This window comes from Sinocyclocheilus anshuiensis, unplaced genomic scaffold, assembly GCF_001515605.1.
Source record: "Sinocyclocheilus anshuiensis isolate Anshui unplaced genomic scaffold, SAMN03320099.WGS_v1.1 scaffold1551, whole genome shotgun sequence".
Classification (NCBI taxonomy): Eukaryota; Metazoa; Chordata; class Actinopteri; order Cypriniformes; family Cyprinidae; genus Sinocyclocheilus; species Sinocyclocheilus anshuiensis.
In genome coordinates this window covers 116,874-137,614 of record NW_015552660.1, presented here as the reverse complement: position 1 = coordinate 137,614, position 20,741 = coordinate 116,874, and the positions used below count along the sequence as shown (strand labels likewise).

The following is a 20,741-nucleotide window of genomic DNA, read 5'->3' as shown; positions in this document are numbered from 1 at the left end:
TTATCACTCAATAAAGCCTGTAAATCAGTTTTCACTCTGCATTTGGGTTTGGCATTTAATTGTATCTATAGATTTCTTAAGGTTTGTTAAACAGTAACTTATGCCTCTGATGAGAGGTACACCGAAAACAAATGTTGTTGTATTTCCTTCTTGGAAAAGAAAATGTTCACTCAGAAACTGCAAATTTCACAGATAATTACAACGATACAAGAAACATTGAAATAAAACAACATTTTGAAGTAGAAAGACATGTTTCAGTAATCTTTGTTTTATTTATAGCTTCGAAAAATCTTTTTTGTTTGTTTTAACAGTGTATACACACGTTTCATAATTCATGTATAATGACTCATTTATGCAAATTTGGATATTGTCACAGTCATAAAGGCAGAATTATTAAAATATTATATGGAGATATAGTATACTTTGTATGTTGACGGTGATCTTTTAGCTATATTAGTGCCGTCAATCGCTAAAAATTTTAACTAATTAATCACACATTTTTTCTGAAATTAATTGTGATTAATTTCGATTAATCCCACCTAACATTAAAGTTTTCAAATACACTTTTACAGTATATTGCAATAATTTCACATTCAGTCTTCAAATTAATGTAGAAACAACATAACGACAGTATAGTATACTTTTAATATTTGTTTAATGGCATCTCTTTATAACTGAAGACATGTATCACTGATGCCAACACTACTGATGTCTCTAGGAAATAGTTATCTTTTTCCTAATATTTAACCATTGACTATAGCCATTTAACATTACAGTATAATTGATTACAGTATATATATATATATATATATAAAAAACAGTTATGCTGTTAATATAATGAAATATTTGTGAATAAGACCCCTTGTCTAGCTGACAACAACAAACAAGACTGTACACATACACACATGCCATTTTGTAAGTTAACTTTATAAATGTGCCAATAACTTTGTATGGATAAAATGTACGGTTGTGAAACATTTGTCTCCTGATGGACAACATTATCCAGCTAGGTCTTTTGCGTTTGAGACCCCTGATCTAATTCTTGATAGTGGTACTATTAAAGTAAACTGATTTGCCTTGCTGTCCATAATGGAGGGCTCGAGTGTTAAGTTTCCCCCATGGATTACATAATTGAATGTTCAGTAGAGATACAACAAAATAAAGGATGCCGGAGAACAGTTGTCACGGGAGTGAGCTGAGCAGATGTTTACATATCCTTATGACTGACAGGAGTAGAAAAACATGCTCCTCTCGAAATTTCGTTTAGAGCTCCATTAAATGCAAGAAGGCCAAGAACATAACATAATAGTTAAATAGCTTCTGATGTAGGCGGCATGATGCATTTCCCTTTATTGTGGAATCTAACTGTACAGCTGTTTCCATAACCAGAGATCATCATAATTATTTTATCACTAGTCAGAAAAGTGCTAAAGCATCATAGTGCAAAAGAAGTCAGGCGGGGGTCTTGAGGGGTTTTTGATTCTCAGCAGAAAAATTTATGGACCGTAATACTTCAGTGAAAAGGTAGGCTTCAATGCCCACAACAGCTACACGGGGTCAATAGATTTATGACACCAAGTCAGAGTCTTTGAAAAATGAACTAAAAAGCTTGTTCTCCATCTCGCATAACATGTTCAGGATTCTGAAGCTTTTCAATAAAGGGATAGTTCACCCAAAAAAGAAAACCCTGTCATGTGGGCCTGCTCATCCTCATGTTATTTCAAACCTTTCTTCAGTGGAACACAAAAGGAGATGTAAAAATGACAGCTTCAGTCACCATTCACTTTCACTGTATGGAGAAAAAAAAAAGATGAACGTGAATTATGACTAAGGCTGTCAGTCCATAATATTCTGCCTATTCTGCATCTCATAATCTTGTACTGCAGTTATATCTGATCAAACGCACATCATTATTCTTTAGCTTGGGTTAAACAAATCAATTTTGCTTGGTTGGAACAGCGGCTACCCTAATTAGGCTATGTCTCTATTTGTTTCTCTGTTTCTGCCGATTTACACAAGCTTCAGTCTGGATCCAGAACACCTGAGAAGAGATGATGCCAACCCCTCAGAGGACCTCAGATGATGCCAACCCTGAAACAACATACAGAATTACCAAATGTTGCTATAAGTTTGATTGCAACATCTAATAATTGCTGTTAATAGTGTTCATCGTCTGTTTGATTACGTCTTTAATTGATTTTTCCGTACATTTCTGCCATATGTACTTTAACTGACATAGTCACCACTGATAAGCTACCACTAAATATATTGTAGAAACAATATATTGTTTGGATTTTTTGAAAGCTGCCTCTGCCTTTTTCCTCCACGGCCAAAAATAGATTAATGATAACCTGAATCAAAGTAGAGAGTTAATAGTAGTGACCCAAATCTGAACAGACGCGACGATATCATATAACGCAGGCTTAATTTTCAAACTACTTTCGCATCCCTTAATGTTCATGATCCCTCTCAGTCACCGCGCTGCGAGTGACAGCCAATCAGCGACACCTCACGAGATTTGAGAGAGAGAGAGAGAGAGAGAGAGAGAGAGAGAGAGAGATGATGCTGCGCACAGGGGAGGGGAGAAAGAGACAGGGAGTCCACACAGTACAGTGTCTTCACAGCGCTCAGCGTATACACATCGAAAGCAGGACTACTCTCGACTCCTCAGCATTGAGGTGAGTGGGGAAATTAACTAGACTTATCTAATGTTCGCGTTTAATTAAACAGAAATGCACTGAATATGCGTGCGCTATTTGACCCCTACAGACTGTGTGCTAATGCCGTAGATGGATGGATGCGCGGATGGATGATGCCTGTCAAAATTGGTCCGGATACTTTTTTTAAACTATTAAGCTACATATAAGTGATGTTTACCATAGCAAAACATTTGTATGATGTTATTTCTACGTGTTTAATGTTTATGGTTCATGTAGGCAGCTTCCTGTTTTTCAGAGCGCGTGAGTTTTAAAAGGCTCCTTGTAATACTGCATACTTATTCTTGTTTTTAATGCTTAAGGTAATATTCGAGTTTAAAATGTTACTACTATTTCTTGAGGGAAGATGAAGTATTGTAGTTGCCGTTTAAGCTGCAAAACCTGCTATAAAAATGTTTACATTTTTTGTTTCCATCTATCCATATAACTTGCCACAATAATAGCTTTTTAATAGTGTTTTCGTGGTTTTTATCAGTTAATTATTTTAGTAAAAAGTGCACTGACCGCATCACTGCAGGTTGTGATTTGATGATTTTACTTAATGATTTAAGGTAGCAATTAAACTTAATTTTTCAGTTTTAGTGGGTTGACATTTTATGCAGTGTGCTCACTGTCCATCTGTTGTGTGGCATGTCAGAAAGTGATGTTCTTAGTTATTTACATTTCAAGGCCTTTTTTTCAGAGATAACACTGAACAATAATTGTATTGTTCAGCATGTATATGCAACATCTATTTTTGTCAGTACTTGTGTGACAGAGACTCTCTGTGCTGCTTTGTTGAACCTTGTTACCATATTTTCACCGTATTTTAGTGTCAGGCCTGTTAAAAGTGAGATGCAAACTTTAATATTTGTAAGATTTGCCTATACATAGATGTGGACATGAACTGACCAGATCCAGAAAATCAATGCAAGATCCTTTTTTTTTCTCCTTTGTTATGTTACAAAATGTAACTATATATTAAATATATATAAAAAAATGGCTAGACATCACTCTTTGTGAGTGCAGACCCTATAAAATTATTTTAAGAAATTCCTTATCCAGTAATCAAGGATGACTGAAAAAGTAATGGAGAAGTCATGGATATTCAATGATCAAAAGGTGTGGGAACATGTTCAGACTGTAGCTCTGTTTGAGTCCTTTTATGTCAGGCACCTGTAGATTTCTGGGTGGATTGATTAAAGTTGTTCTACATTATGTAAATTATTCATAAATTCAGGACTTCTCCTTCAGAATTTATTCTGACGAAGAATCACAATAGTTGCAAGTGTTTCTAAAATGGGAGATGGTATTTTAATTTGTCAATGTTATTATTTTGTCATACGAATACAAAACTATATTAATGTTTGTTCTTTCCAATCTTTGTGGCGATGCAGTTTTTAATCCTATAAATTGCTGGATTTGACACACTGTAATATATCTTAGTCTTGCGAATATTGGTTGAGCAACTGTGGTCTTCAGTATATGGATTGTTTTGTAGTGTTCTGCTTGGACTTTGATTGGATTTTAGGCCATACACGTAACAAACAGTAGACCTCTTAGATATGATCCTTTTTGATAATGCTGATGTTAGGAATATTTTTTTGAGAAATGATAAAGAAACTGATAGATGGGTTTATTCAAATTGATGTTAGTTAATAGTATACTGGATGCAAAGATATGACATTTTCAGTTATCCTTTTAAAGGAATAACACTTTATGTGGTTCTCTGTGGATGTATAATGGATTCTGAACAGTTGGGTGTTCACTAAAGACTCGAAGAACCCTGATACATAATTTCTAAAGGAAGATTTGATGCAAAACATGGATTTTCAACGGAAGGAAATGTAGCTGCCTACCACATACAGCATGTTTTTTTTAAAACACAAACTTATCATTTAAATGTTAGCATATTGAGAAATAATATGTCACCTAATAATCAAAGGGTTAGAAAATACTTGCAATTCTGTTTGGGTTCAGAATAGTTGGCCAAAGTCTACGTGATAGTGAGGCCACATGACCTTTGACTTGCTGAAATTATTTGACAACAAGCCACATCACAATTGAATGGAGAATAACGTGCATTTTTGTTGTTGTTTTATCGCGGGCATTTTAATAAAATTTGAGAGGCTGTCTGAGAGGTTTTTTATTAATTTAAAAACACAAAACAAAACAAAAAAGCATTTTAGTTGTCAGTTGTCATGATGCATTTAAACAAACAGATTTTAAAATATGATGTTTTAGCAAGCAATAGACGTTCTCTTTTTATCAAAAGTTTCACACTTTGACAGTTGTAATAGTTTGAGAGTACTCAGATTGTGAGGATGCCTGCATGCAAATGTTTCAGTAGGCTCTGTATGATAATTAGATCAGAGCTATCTGTCACCTGACATGACAATGGCCCAGCAAAAGCTGTGTTTGCTCGCAGGAGATGAAGCAGGATAACATTGATTAGCACATGCACGTGATTAATTTCACCCAAGAGTGATTTATGGAGCTCCATCTTGCTTTTACCTCAATAATGGAGCCCCTCATAAATATCGCCCAAAATTAAGCACTTTCAGACAACTGAACTGCAAAATAACATGATCAAGAAAAGCGCGACTGGAGTTTAAACCTATTTTTCCAAGATATGGGTAATTTGCTGTTCTGATGTGTAGAACACTTCCAAAATCAATAGAACAGTGTTTATCTACACCCGCTTTAGTCCAATACGAGGAGATTGATTTTCTTTACCAATTCATCGTCCGCTATCTGTTTTCAGTTTCCTGGCTTGTTCGTGTTCGTTCTTGTTGTTTACTAATTCGTAAGGATGGGGATGGAGGGAGGCGAAAGTGTCTCCAGTGAATCTTTAAATGGGCCCACAAAGGAAAATACGTTCTCCACAGTTTCTGTCTATGATAATAAGTTTACTTCTTACAGCAGGGTGTTGTTATTTTCTTTCATCCACACGTCCCTATAGGAAATAGCCTTGGTATATGAAAGCTCTGGACATCCTCCATAGCATACTCCTCACATCGTGCACTGTGTAAAATGACAGGGCAGATCACAGAGAGTTCGAGTTGGAGGGAATTTGGGGGGAAAAAATAGCATTGATGATGAAAAACAAACTTGAAACAGAATTCGCTATGCACAATTAACATTTCTACCATTCAGGCTGGTGCTTTAGAATAAATAAGGATCGCTTGCTCTTTTTGTGCCAGGTGCAGTGTGAAATAAGAATGCTGATGACAGAGACACCGTGCTGGCAGTCCTGCCATGGCTGCATTTATGTAAGATGATTTATTCAGTCAGCACATGACTGCTCTGACCTGTGACTCCCCTCCATCTTAATCACTGTGACCCTGGTGAATCAGGTAAACTTCAGTTCAACTTCAAGTCTTCTGAGCATGTACAGTTAGTCAAAAGGATGGGGTGCGGTTTGAATCAAACCTGCTTATGGTTCCTTTAGTCATCGATGGTGGGATTTTAAAACATTTGCTTTCATAAAAGATTCACTGTAAACAAATCTGTGAAATGGCAACATTTTATGTTATACAGAAAAAATTTTTATATTTCATTAATTTAAATAGTGTTACTATATCAAAATACTAAAATTTGTATTTAACTTAATAATAATATACTAACAACCACCTTCAGTTGGTAAAGAATCAGAGTTCATCACAAGTACCTTTTTCACAAGTTGAGGTAAATACTAAAACATAGAAGGTGCACAGTGTCAAAGTTTAAAGTTTATCAACAAAACTACACAAATACACAAGATACATCAAACTGAGCACAACTGCCAAGTAACAACAGGACACAAAACTAAAACTTTAATTTAAAAGTCCAAAATGGGGAATATGTGACAGCAGCACATCACACTTAAAAAAATGCAATAATCATTAATTTACCAACATAAGATGTAACATAAATCCCTAATGTACTGATACGAAACAAAGTAAGACACATAGTTATTTCAATGATAAACCATCAAAAGGGAAGTGTCATAAACATTCTGAATGTCAATTTTTACATTTTTAATTGTAAATTATAAGATTGCTTGTTCTTTTTCACTTCTTAAAACTATACTTTTAAAACTATTTTACTGAAAAATTACACAAAATGTCCCATTACATCTTTTTATCATCCCATTACATTACATCAGTTTTTCACCATACTTACTATAGAGCAAGGGAACTTACTGTCAATCAATTAATAGTTTTTTTTTACTATAGCATTTTTACAGTCATTTACCTATGATATTACTTTCATTTTTAGCCTTGTCATTAGCACAGAAACACAGCTCGAATCTGTTTTCACGAGAATGGAGAGCCTTTAATCGGAAATCCTCCTCAAAGTTTTTGATTCGTGTTTGAAGTGACTTTTGATTCATGTTTGCAGTGACTTGCTCAGCTCGGCTGTCTCTGCTGATGTGATCTGCTCTGGCTGGTACATGTTGAAGCCGAGTTCTCCACCCATGTACGCAGGGATACATGAGTCCTCTCGATCAGTTTTTTAATAGTCATATATAAGACATCTCTAACGGTCTCAAGATGTCCACCATGTTACACTAGGAGAGAACAAGTCCCAGTTGCATGGAAATTTGTGTGTGGCTAATTATCTGGTGGCTGGTGTTTTACATACAGCCCATTGAACTCTAGCTCTCATGTATCTCCTTCAGCATAGCCTCTTGTAATACAGTCTAGATTTGCATAACTGAGGAGCTTCCTCCCTTTGGAAGTTGAAACTGTGTCCACAATATATGGCGGCACATAATTACTCACCAGAGCTGGGTTGTCAAAAATTGGCTATCTGCGCAGGCAGCATCTAATCATGTAGTCCACTTTCAGGCACAATATTAGGCCTAATGTCATTAATGTTCCTCTCAGTTGTCATGGTTCTTTCAATTGATTGCTTTCTCCTATTACGTACGAGTCAGTCCAAAATGAGGCAGAATGTGTTACAGCTCTCCAATTTTCGAACCTGCTCTGGACGTGTGTGATATGAATTACACCAGCGCTGAAAATGTCCATTCTGTTGAGGAATCACGGTTGTCTCAAACCTAGATTGGTCAGACAATCTAGCCTGGATATTTTCCGCCGGTGACATCTCGCACGAAACTGCAATACTGATATATTTACCCTTGAAAGAACAACCTATGGAAGCAGCATGGCCCAAAAGCAAATAGCTATTACCTGGAAGACGACACCGTCAGAATGTGGTCGCCGAAAGGGCACAAGCCCCAAGAGCAAAGTGCAAGAAATACAAACCACATACAGATTACTGTGTGGCTGATGTATTTAATGGTAAATGAGATGCGGTCTGTTTTGGAATGGATAAACAAACTTCTTTTGTAAAAGTACTGTAGGTATGAACAATATTTTGGTACTTAATCAGTTATCAGCTTATTTTCCTTGCATTATTTTTGATTTTTTTTTGTAATTATTGGCCTATTGGGTTTTTATTGGTTATTTAATTGTGCATGCTCATTCTTGAACAATCTCATTTTTTTTTTTAATGTAAATTCAATTTGCCATCATCTAAGTCTCATTTTAAGATAATCTTTAGCAAATATTACTTTGTATATGCACTTTTCATATTCATACTCAAGACTCAAGTTAATAAGCTCACTTAAAATTATTTTAGTTTTTTAATCATTTAGACAAGTGATTTAGACAAACTATATAGAATTTTAATATCAGACATTTATCAGTTAAATTTCTTATAATTAATTGTGCATGCTGAATTTTCAAACTTATTTATTTTAAGATCATCATCCATTCATTTTCATACCATCATTTAACACTCACTTGAAGTTAATCTTTAAAAATGTTAAAATGTTTTATTTTAATAAAACTATTAAGTGAGATCTTTAGCAAATCTTAAAATGTATTTCCATTTTTCGCTTTCATTGTAATATACAATATTAATAAATTTACTTGTAGCATTAAAACCATTGATTTTGGTTTTTCATTTTAATTTATTTAGACAAACTGTTGTAGCATTTGTGTTGTTTTTTGTCCATACCATAATAATAATAATAATAATAATTATATACTACTGTTCAAGAGTTTGTGGTCAGTAAGATATATATATATATATATATATATATATATATATTATTGGCTTATCTTATCAACGTTGAAAAATCCAGGTTCGATAGAGTCCAGCTTTTCCAACGTTTTAGAGCCAAGTCCAAAGAAAGAAAATATAGAAGAAAAGAAGTCAGTTTTAATCAACAGCCTTTAACTTTTGCTCTCTGTTTGCCTTTGGCATATACGGTGGCTTTTAATATGAAGAATTTTCCAGTTGCCGCTTACAGGGTTTATTTATTTGTGGTCACAGACCGTTGGGATTTTCAATTGTTGCTGCGCTTGTTAATGTCAATAAATGTCATTATTGATTATTTCTGTTGATATATACTTTTTCTTTCCTTGTCGCGTGGGGCCTGAACTATAATATCAACAAAGAAGCAGAATCAAATGTCAGAGTTGGTTGTGATTGCAATCAAGATGACTTCGTGTGACCTTTTGAAATGGAAGCATTGTTACCTTGATTGTAAAATCCTGTCTTTAAGGCTTATTCTACAAAGCAAGGGTTGGAGGCATAAAACAACACAATGAATTACGACCCAAACCAGGAACGGTTCCATTTAGATACCTTCATGTAAATCCCGGCCGTAAATTGAAACGTAGTCTGGGGTTTAAACAACCACGTCACAGTCTGTCTGGAACTCAAGTGTTTACCAAGGTAAAGGTGCCACACTTACAAGATGTTGTGAGTCTGAGGATGAGTTAATGGCATTGTCAAGTTGTAAAAGGGCCTTCGGGGTAGAACACACAATAAATATCAACTATGATACGAGAAACAGTCTGTTTGACTTTGACAGCCTCTGCAAACTCTATTAGCACAGTGTTTGTGATTTGTGTATTTGTCAGTCGTGGAAGTGACAAGTAAACAAGCACGCACGTAAACGCGCGCGCACAAAACAACCAGACGCGGAGACATTTGCATTGCAATGGGAGCTGCATTCCAGGGCTGAATCACAATGCTGAAGGGAGGCTGCTGTCTCACAGGCTCCCACAGAGCTCCTTACACAGGCCGTAAAACTGCGGTTCCCACGGCTTCTCCTGTGCCTCATGAGGGGAACTCTAAACAAACACCCCACAATGCTGTTATGGGATTACAGGGAAACCTTTCCAGCTCCACTGCAAATGCTAGGGCCACACTGACACAAAGGTAAATAGGTGTTTTGTGCTATCTATTTGAACAGTCTGCATGAATCGACAAAGGAAGGGCAAGCTGCAGTCTATCACGCGACGCTCTCTCGAGCAAATGAATGGTACGCGGCTAAATGGAGATTTGAGGAACATTTGATTTTAGCAGGTTTGGCTAAATTGCTTTAATTCAACACACAGTACTGTCTGCTCCAGGCAATTTGTGCGGCAAAAACACACGCTTTCACCATCATTATGGCCGACCAGGAAAAGCAGATTCGAAGTCAGTGGCACAACATTGCTTCCAGATCACATTATGGCCTCTCTCGTTACGTAATTAAGAGGACCCATCTGGTATGGGCAGCGCTCCCTGACACTAATTGTGTTGGTGTGCACATGGCCGTCCCATTGAGCAAAAAAAGACCTCCAACATTTGAATCCATTATCTCCTACTGTTCAGATTAAGGCGCACATGTTGCCGGGGAGATTATGGCGGAGGGTCGAGCGACGCTTGTGTCTAGTAGGGTCGAGGCTTGAGGATTAAGTCTGTGGATTGGTAACCCTATTGGTTAAGTACTTCCAGCAATCTAGTCACATGCCGGGTGTGCTGTGTCTTAACAAGTAACTCCTTTATGTGTAGGAGATAATCGGTTTTGACCGATATTCATACTTTTTTATACTTTCCAACTTAATCATATATAGGAGTTCTTTAACTTTGGGTCTATTTGGCAAGTCTCTACAACACCTAACTCACCCAACAATAGGTAATAAAATTGTATGTATTATTGGAAGAATTAATCACCTTTTTTCAAATAACAGCCATTCATTCTCAAGTTATAAATGTATATCTTAAAATTGAGCTAATATAAATAATAAAATGTATTTTTGAACATTATTATTATCACCAATTTAAATTTTGAAAAAAAAATATATATAATATATAAAAAATATATATATAATAGCAAAATTACATGAATTATATTTTATCATTATTATTATTATTAATAATAATAATAAAAATGCATATGTTGCTATTGTAGTTTAAGTTCAGTTTTGAATTTCAGTTATTGGATAGTTAATTCTTAACATTAAAATAATCCCTCACTATCGATCATAAAAACAATATATCAATCGATTGTGTGCTGTTGTGTGATAACCCTGTCCTTTTGGTTGTGTCAGCTGCAAAAACAGCGCAGTATTTACCTTCTCATCACCGATTTATTCTACATCTTAGCCTTTTTGCTGTCAGGTAAATGTGTTATTGCTTTTAAACATCAAGTGATGTGTATAAATAGCCTTGGCAAAATGTAGGGTAGGTCAGATATGAGAAAAAAAACGTATGTCTAAAATGAATAAATCAATCATCGCTTACAGCCGAGCTAGAGTGTTGCAGGATAAGTGATACCTTAGCATTCGAAAACCCAGCTGTCTAGACAGCCCTTTTCCCCCCAAACAGACAAATCAATATATATTGATTACCCACTATGCCCTGGGGAATGACACGGATACGCTGCTTGGCAGGCAAGTGCACTGAACGGACCGAAGAGGAGCTCGAATCTGTTTAAGTGTGCCACCCTGACTGAATTTGTGTTCACCTGATCTCGACTTTGCCTCTCATGCACTGTTGCTCAGCGGTAGGAAGAGAACCGCAATCAAACATGGCACATGTCTCCTACCATTTGCTCGAGCGAGATGAGTACTAGCTGGAGAGTTTTCTCTTAGTGTTTTCACTAAGATGTGATGTAGCCAGAAGCTACATGAGAATTTCTTAGCAGAGACAAAAAAATTTAAATAAATAAATAAGAGAACATTTATGCTATCGCTATCATGAGACACTATATCATGTACCTTGGCTATGCAAACAAGAATGACCTATTTAAGAGCCGTGGCATCTAGTCTTTCTAGTTAATGGGTGGTGGTCCGGTGCCTTATTCATTTTAATAGAGAGCCCGGAGACAGTGTGTGGCATTAGCTAGCTCTGTTTCTCTCTGCTCTGCTGGTCTGTGTTCCTGCAGCAAGACTTGTTACCTGTCGCCTCCCTCCTCGCTGCCCGTGGCTGACATTCTCCTTCTCTCACTCCTAATTGCCCCTGTGGGACTTATCAGGGCTGCTGTGGCTGTCTGCAGTGTGGCTGAGCTTTCAGCGAGGGCCGCGCTCGAGGCCCCACCTCACTCGCTTTCTCTCTCTCCCGCTTCCCGCTGCCTGACTAACTCCCCGCGTCCTCCACAGGTGTCGCCGGTCTTCCTCGTCCTCCCTCACCTGTCAGCCCCCGCCTCACTCGGCTTCTGAGGGGATTGTGTCTTTGAAAGAAAAAGAAAAAGAAAACCTAAAAATAAATAGGAAATCTGATGTCTCAAGGTCAGACTGCATGGTAAATTGCCTGATCTGAAAATAACAGCAGATAACGTTCAGGCAGACGTAAGAGAGGTGCTATTGAGGTTAATTTGTTTTGTCTGTGTTTTGGATAGCAGACAACTGTGGCCCTGTTTATGGCAGGCACCCGGTGAGTTAATTACTTTATCGTTGCATTAATTGAAACATGAAAAATGAAAACATACTAGTGTAACACAGTCAGTTTAAAGGTGATATTCTACAGTTTGTGGGTTGGGTTCTCAGAAACTCTGTGGTCTGTTGTGCTTTCATAACGTTGGTTATGGCTGGCTGGTGTAGCTTCCACACCAGTCTGACACAGCAACAGTGGCTCAGCCAATGGCGTGAGTGTGGGCGGGACTTTAGACCAATCGCTGACAGGGAGAATGTTTGGGAAAACTTTTAAAAGCAAATTTACGCACTGCAGCTTTAGTTAATTGTGAAGTTTGCCAAAATCTGTTTATATTGTAATTAACAAAAATGTTATTTTGAGTTTTATCATGTTCATGTTATAATAATAATAAAATAACCAGTGGTTAGTAACATAAAATGTTCTAAATCCCAGGCCAGAACATAACATACTCACGCTTTCCCCTTTTTCATTTTGAAATACACATAAAAATAAGTCTTATTTTTAGCACTTACTTTCACCATGCTGTGCCATGCAAAGCATGCTGTAAAATGGAAACAAACTAGGTAAAGTTGTATTTTTAAATTAATGTTTGGGGGATTATCACATTTTAATAAAATCAAGGAAATGCCAGTGTCAAAATATTTTTCAATTATTGCCACACACTCATCAAGTGAAGCAAACTATATATTATAGACTATTTCTTCTGTGAATCACAAATGAAAATATTTTAAGGATGGTTGGGGTCCAACATTCATTTTTCCCCCCAAATTATCTTTGCATTTTACAGAAGAAAGACAGTCATGCAGAATGAGGTTAATAGGCATTTGGATTATCACCCTCTAGTGGCACCTTTACGTTATGATAATAGTGGGTTTGAAGGTTTAAGAAAGGCTGCAACGGAAGCTAACATTAAATATTATTCGGTTTACGTTTTTTGTTATTTTTTGTTTGCTTTTTTTGGAACAACATAAGTGTGTGTACTGTAAATGATGAAATATTTTTTTCATTTTCGTCTAAATTATCCTTTTAAGGTACTCAATCATGACTTTCACAGTAGAAGACTGACATAAAGAGTCTGTAGTTGTGGATCAGCATGTATCAAAATGGCACAACAGTGAGCCTGTAAAATGAAGTGCTATGTGAAACCATAGTGTTCCATTGAGTTCTCCTAGTTTTGTGCTTATATTTAAGGACAGCAGGGGAATATTCATCCTTCACTATCCATCTCCCTCTCAGCAGGGTGGACTTGTAAATGAAGGAGCAGACATTTTGTGCTGGAAACTGTGTCTGTTCACTCTGACACACCATGTAACAAAACCGCTTTAGATCCAGCTGAGTTCCCCCGGCAGGACTGTGTCAAGGGATTTGCCAGGTCACAGAGCTGAGCAAAATGGCTGCCTGAGTTTGACTAATGTGCTACAGGATCCCGCTCTCTTTGCCCAGGAGTTTTGGGTGGCTGAAATTCATTAAAGAGCAGCATCCATAAACTACAATTGTTGGACATAACAGGGCCCGCTTTTTCCATCTCGCTTTCCTGTTTGTACTGAAATACACAGATAGAATCATGCGCACACTTATATTTATACATACGTAGAGCTCCCATGATCATTTCTAGCTCATTGACTTTGACAGCAAATCAATATCCTGCGCTATCTATTGTTACCTAATTCAATTAGGCCAATTCATAAAGCAGAGCATAATGGAGCTAATGGAAAGCGCTATTAGGGGAATAGCAGCACCATTTAAGTCACGCACGGAACTACGAAAGTCAGTTCGGCATTGCAATTGTGCATTTCCATCTGAATCGCTGGCCCTCAGCCGCCACTCTTCCCGGATGAAGGGCGATGTTGACCTGATGCATTTTTACACCAATGGAGAGAGGTGCACCAATGTCGCAAGCAATATTATAAATCAAAAACCAAAGGTACTTAAACGCGATTCATTGAGAGGCCCGTGTCTCACCCTCGCCACTTTGCGCCATCACATTTGCAATCTGCTTGATAAACTGCAAGAGGGAGCGAGGGCAGGCGTTCAGTTGCAGATAAAGCCGCAGATTGATGTGGAAACAGGAAACGTGCTGATTGCTGATTATTATGTGGTGGCAGCATGCTTTTGTCTCTCAGACTGTCATTCCAGCAGGTTAGTTCAGAGCCAGCAGGCTATTGTGACCGTGCATTCTGATAAAACCCAACACACTTTGGTTGTTGGGTTTTTTTGAGGGCCGGCTGAATTCAATAGCGCTGCGAGTGTTTAGATCTTTAAAGCAGGGCATTTAGAGAGCATACGTATTGATTCATTGATTACAGATTTGCGAGAGCTCGCCCATTGGCCCGCTTTGCAGTATTTTAAGAGTCGGAGGTTAATGGATAGGTGGAAAAAAAGCCTTTCTGCCTTTTATAGCGATGGCTGCAGCACTTTGAATGGCCTCTGGTTTTATACTTCATGAATGTGGGACGCCAATTATATAGATATCAGAGCCTTGGCCACAAAACGTACAGTGGAATTGTTGTCTTATGGCGAGTGTTTCAAAGATATCTTTAATAAGGGGATGGCTGTCGTATGATACAGGAGCTCAAGTTGCCTTTAATTAGGAAGGGAAGCATTGCCAGCAGCCTTGGGATAACACCGTGAGACTTTGCCCAATAACTGATTGTTTTTCAATTCCTTTTTCTCTCTTATTACAGGTACTGTGTGGCTCGCTGGCAGCCGGAAGGACTATGAGGGTGGCTGCCGCATGCACTGCAGAGCTCTGTAACTTTGGCAGATAGGATCATTATACCCCTGTAAGACACCCTAAGAGCGGAAAAGATGAAGACTTGGATTGTACTTCTTCTGTGGGCATGTGCACACCAGAGTGTGAATGCAGTTGCCCTTTCAAGAGGGCCAGTTCGAAGGAAAACCAAAGAAATTGAAGGACGACAAGACAAAGATTTGCTCAGACGTTCAAAGAGAGGATGGATGTGGAGACAGTTTTTTCTTCAAGAGGAGTACACAGGAACAGAGCACCAGTATATTGGCAAGGTATGGGATTGTGTTTCTTTTCCAGGGTATAAAGGTGGTGTGAGCAGTGCTGGAGTAATATTGATGGAGTCGATTGCAGAGATTTGGTTTCATCACTCCTGTCTTCTGAGGTTAATAAACAGAGAATGATCAAATCTATGGCTATGCCATATGTAGGGATCTCCAGCATAGAGCCTGCTGGATTTGAGATAAGGAGCAGGGTGAAATCTGACCTCTCTTGTACCTCACACTTCATCTGAACCTCAGAGTTGCTGAGGATCAAAGATTAGAATAAAATATAGCAGCTTGATACTGTTGCTTATAGCAGAAGATCTCAAACTGTGGCCCTCAGTTGGTAGGCGACACAACTCAGAATTTACAATGCTAAAAATATAAGATCATCAGTTTAAAATGTTAATTCATTAAAATATTCTGTAAAAAACAACAACAATTGACTGTGTAAACAGAACTGGGGGGGAGGCTCAAGAAGCATCACATTAGTGAAAAAATCACTAATGTGACGCAATATCAAATACGATATGTGAAAAATTGCACCAGTATTAAAAATGTGATCAATACAGATAAAGTCGATCGTAATTTTCATTTTAAGACTAAAATAATTGTACAATATGAAAAATTTATATTAATAAGAATACATGTAACTTTGTTATTGAATTATTCATTTTATTAAAGATTAGATGATGGCAGGGGAAATGAGCATTTCACAATTAAATATCCAATATCAACATACCAATATAAACAAATAAAAGTAACAATAACCAATATACTACATATATTATGCATCCCTAAATATACACTAAAGTTCAAAATGTTTGTGGTAAGTAACTGTGACAAGTGGGGGCGTGGCCGAGAGCCGTGGGAACGGAGCGAGGCCGGTGGAGTAATTGATAATGAGCGACACCTGCACCACTCACCGGTCTCGAGTCCCACGGAGGAGCTCCGGAAGGATAAAAGGAGGAGTTAAGACAGTGAAAGGAGAGAGGACCAGGCCTGGATTTTATTTTGTGTTTTGTGTGCGGTAGTCGTCCGCGAGAGGCTGCCGCTTTACTTTCATTTTGTGTTTGTTTATTTTATTAAAGTCTTTAAATGTTCGCCGGTTCCCGCCTCCTTCTTCCCGTGACTACGAACGTTGTTACAGTAACATTTTTATTTTGAAATAAATGAATACTTTTATTCATCAAGGACACATTAAATGGAAAAAGTGACTTATTAGTAAAGACGATACAAAAATTATATTTCAAATAAATGCTGTTCTTTTGTATTTTCTATTCATTAAACAGTCCTAAAAAATCAAATTTTCCACAAAAATATTGTTAATAAAAAAAATGATGTTTGAGTACCAAATTAGCATATTAGAATGATTGATCTCTATAGGATCAAAAACATCAAGAAATCTTATTGACACCAAACACGGATTTGTATATTATACAATATTAATTAATAATGAGTTTGAAATGGAATGTAAATTTACAACAATAAAATCCTTAGTTTTTTTTTTCTTGTATAAGGCCTGTGAAGGAACTGATAAGAGATTTACAGGAATATTGATATTAATCAAAATATGACAAAATATGTATCTTCAATACACAGTCCTTAAGCTTGCACTCCAGAGAGGAGAATGTATTAGGTGGTACTTGGATGTTCTGATTTGATCAAAGGTGCTACTTGGCCTGAAAAGTCTGAGAACCCCTGACTTAGAGACTTGAAGGCTTTGCAAAGGATCACAGACCACTGGATTATTCATGTGGGAGGTTGTAAGCGCAGAATTCACAAAGCTCTCATTGTTGCTATGGACATTATGTGTCTGGATCATGTAGCAGTCAATGTGGAGTAGAAGCAGCTATTTCTAAAATGTTCAGAGGGAAAATCACGAAGAGCAAAAGAGCCATTGTGTTTGAATGGTCTTTTGTATTTTACTACCCCATTTTACTATAACAAAGCGGCTCGTTCAAGTGGAAAGAAATGTCAAATCATTCACTCACTCCTCTATCAGATGTCATTGTCAAAGCTAATCACATCACACCTTCAGCTCTGAAGTGTGATGCTCCTATCAATCAGTTCCGTCATTTCTTCTAACAATAGTAATTATCAAAAATAAAAAAACAGTTTGACACATTTCTGAAAGACAAGAAGCAGAAAAGTTTGATTTACCTTAATATCAGATCAAAGTGGTTGCACTAAGAGATACCATGTGGCAGCATCACTGTTAGCAATAGACGTGCATTCACCTTGATTGCACATTCAGCGTGTTGTACTTTCATGTGATATGCCATCAGAATTCAATTCCGCAAGGACTCATTTTCACATATTTACCATGGAGTGTCTGTCTCTTGCTACATAGTATTTCTTCATTGTTTCATTCCTTCAAAATCAACGGATATCGAATACATTCAGAATATTGAATGCAATACATATTCATGAGCCCTATCAACAGCAGAATGAGCGGAGGTGCTGATGAAATGCTTGAATTGCTTCCTCTCAACAGCTTCACTCAGATATGGATAGAGGAGACGGCACAGTGATGTACGTTCTCGCAGGAGATGGTGCGGGGACGATCTTTGTGATAGATTCCAACTCAGGCGATCTGCATGCTACCAGGAGCCTGGACAGAGAAGAGAAGCCTTTCTACACGCTCCGAGCCCAGGTTGTCAACAAGAAGACCGGCCTCCCACTGGAGCCAGAGACAGAGTTTACTGTGAAACTACACGACATCAATGATAATGAGCCCAAGTTTGACAAGGAGGTTTATACAGCGTCCGTACCTGAGAGGTCACACATTGGTAAGATTCGGCAGCTTCAAAAACAAATTTTGTGAGCAAACATGAATGATGTAAATATTGTAGAAGTAATACAAAACAATCTATTGCTTTATATAGTAGTACAAAACAAAAATATATCATATTTTTAAGGAATAATTCAGTCCAAAATAAAATTGTATTATTTACTCTCCCTCATGTTGTTCCACACTGAAAAATTGACACAAAGGTTAATTTTGTCCATGCAATTCGATTCATAGCGACTGGAACCTTTTAAGCTGTAAAAAGGATGCACATTTCATTATTCACTGATAATCTTACCCTGGAAAACTGTTAACTGCTGCAACTGCCCTTGTGAAAAATAAATATTTGAAATGCATTTATTTCATATTAAGTATACTACAAGTATATTTACATATTTATGTACTTATAAAAATACCCTGCAGGTATAATTTTGGTATACTAAACTGGTATACATACTGGTATAAAGTCTGCTAAATTGGAACAAATAATTTTGTACTTAATGCACTTTTATTGTGCGGAAGTACTGCTGAGGTCCAGCTGAAGATATATTGAGGTGTATTTGTATTTGCTAAAGTGGAACTATTGCAAGTATACTTCAGGTATACTTTAAGTATCGTGTTAAGTATGACTAATATTAGACCGATATTTTTTCAAAGATCATACAATCCTCATCAATAGTGACATCAAAACACATTTTAGGCCTCATATTAAGAAATGTGCAATGTGCACAAGTAGTACTCCAAATAAAGTCTAATTACATTTTTTTATCAGTAAGTCTCAAACGATGTCAGTAAATAAGTTAACAGATTTGAACTATACTTAGTATGAAATAAATGTATTTTAAATATAATACTTTTTTACTTGAGTGGCTTAATCAGTGAGTTGAGCTTCAAAACCAAACCAGTCAGATTTGTGAATTAATCATTCACGTTTCGCAAAAATTGGTTCAATTTAATTTTGTAGTATTTTTGTAGCTTGAAATTTTCAGTCCCGAATCATTACCCAACAAGTACATTCATATTTCCTCCTTTTGTTTTCCACTGAAGAAGAACAAACGTCATGTGAGTGACTGCATAGTGACAGGTTTTTCGGTGAACTCTTCCTTAAACTGATTTCTTGTTTTGCAGGCACCTATGTCACTCAAGTTACCGCCCAGGATGCAGATGATGAAATGTTTGGCTACAGTGCTAAGCTGTCCTACAGCATCAGCCAGGGTCATCCATACTTCTCAGTAGAGCCAAATACAGGTCAGTCCTGTTGAACTGTTATATCATAGATAGAGATGGTGAGATAAACAGAGAGACACAGAGATAGTGTGTGTATCTGTAGAATTTGATATGGGGCAAGGGTTGTACTGCAGCTCTGTTGTTCAAGCATTTTAGCCGAGCAAATTCGCCCAGCGAGTTTAATCATTGCTAATGTGTGCCCTGGAACATTTCCCGCAGAGGTCTTTGTTTAAACAAAAGAGAAATAGAAACACAAAAGCTCCCATGGAGCTCCCATATCAGCTTAGCACTGATATGCTTTAGCCCAGATGGGACACGAACGATGATGTACATGAGCACACGAAATCCTAAGACCGAAAAAAGGGATATTCATTAGAGGTGGGGGTTAATCTGGGAACATTTGTGCCATTCAAAGAAGCAGCAGGGCCTGGGTTCTTCTCTACATGAATTACTGGATTTGCCTTTCGCCTTTTTGGGGTCTAACCAAGACATCGGGCGTATTCATGTTCAAAGTCAACGTGAATCACTGCTTGAAAGCCGCTTTACTTCTGTAATGTGACGTAATAGGAATTTCAATGACAAAAAATTTAGGATGGGACTGAGGGCATTACAAACCAGAATGTGAGATTACTAAACAATCCCATAAAAGATATTTAGCTATTGGTTAACATTATCCAGTAGTTGAGTAGTTTTCTTAGAGTTTTTACTTTAAGATTCTGACAAGAGTGACTTAAAATAATGTGCAATGATCAAAAACATTCACAATAACAAAAGGAATTTATAATATCTTTAATAATAATAATAATTATTAGTAGTAGTATTATTATTGTGTGTGTATCATATAAATATACAATTAATATAATAAATAAAATTGAACAATTATGCATAATTAAGGGTTATGATTACATGTTGTCTTAAAGGGGTCATAGGATGCCCATTTTCCACAAGTTGATATGATTATTTAGGGTCTTAATCCTATGTAAAAAAACTATGTAAAGTCTGTAACATAGTTTGGTTAAAATGTCTCAATGGTAGTGTAAAAAACACCTTTTTTACCCTGTCAAAAACAGCTCTTTTCAGATCAAGCCGTTTTTGTAGCATTTTCCTTTAAATGTTAATGAGCTCTGCTAACCCCGCCCCTCTCTTCCGAGCTGCTCTCTGAGGGACTGTTTACTTTAGCCGCATTCATCGTGAAACTTGCTAATTAGCACATTATTAGGAAAGGCGATTTGCAAAGATTAATTACAAAACATTATACTCACTTCTTCTGTAGATGAGGCTGGATCATGAATGATTTGCGCGAACATAGACGCATT

The 20,741-nt window shown here is 37.1% G+C and overlaps 1 protein-coding gene across 1 annotated transcript in view; it reads left to right on the top strand.

The window, feature by feature from the left end:
• The first annotated feature begins 2,593 nt into the window (after positions 1–2,593).
• The window catches only part of LOC107667294 (cadherin-6-like), a 32,568-nt gene continuing 14,420 nt past the window's right edge, over positions 2,594–20,741 (top strand). Inside the window, exons 1-4 of the mRNA XM_016458937.1 lie at positions 2,594–2,678; positions 15,083–15,419; positions 17,905–18,199; positions 19,327–19,446. Of these exons, the coding sequence (XP_016314423.1) occupies positions 15,207–15,419; positions 17,905–18,199; positions 19,327–19,446 (628 nt within the window). The 5' untranslated portion in view covers positions 2,594–2,678; positions 15,083–15,206. The remainder of the gene's footprint in view (positions 2,679–15,082; positions 15,420–17,904; positions 18,200–19,326; positions 19,447–20,741) is intronic.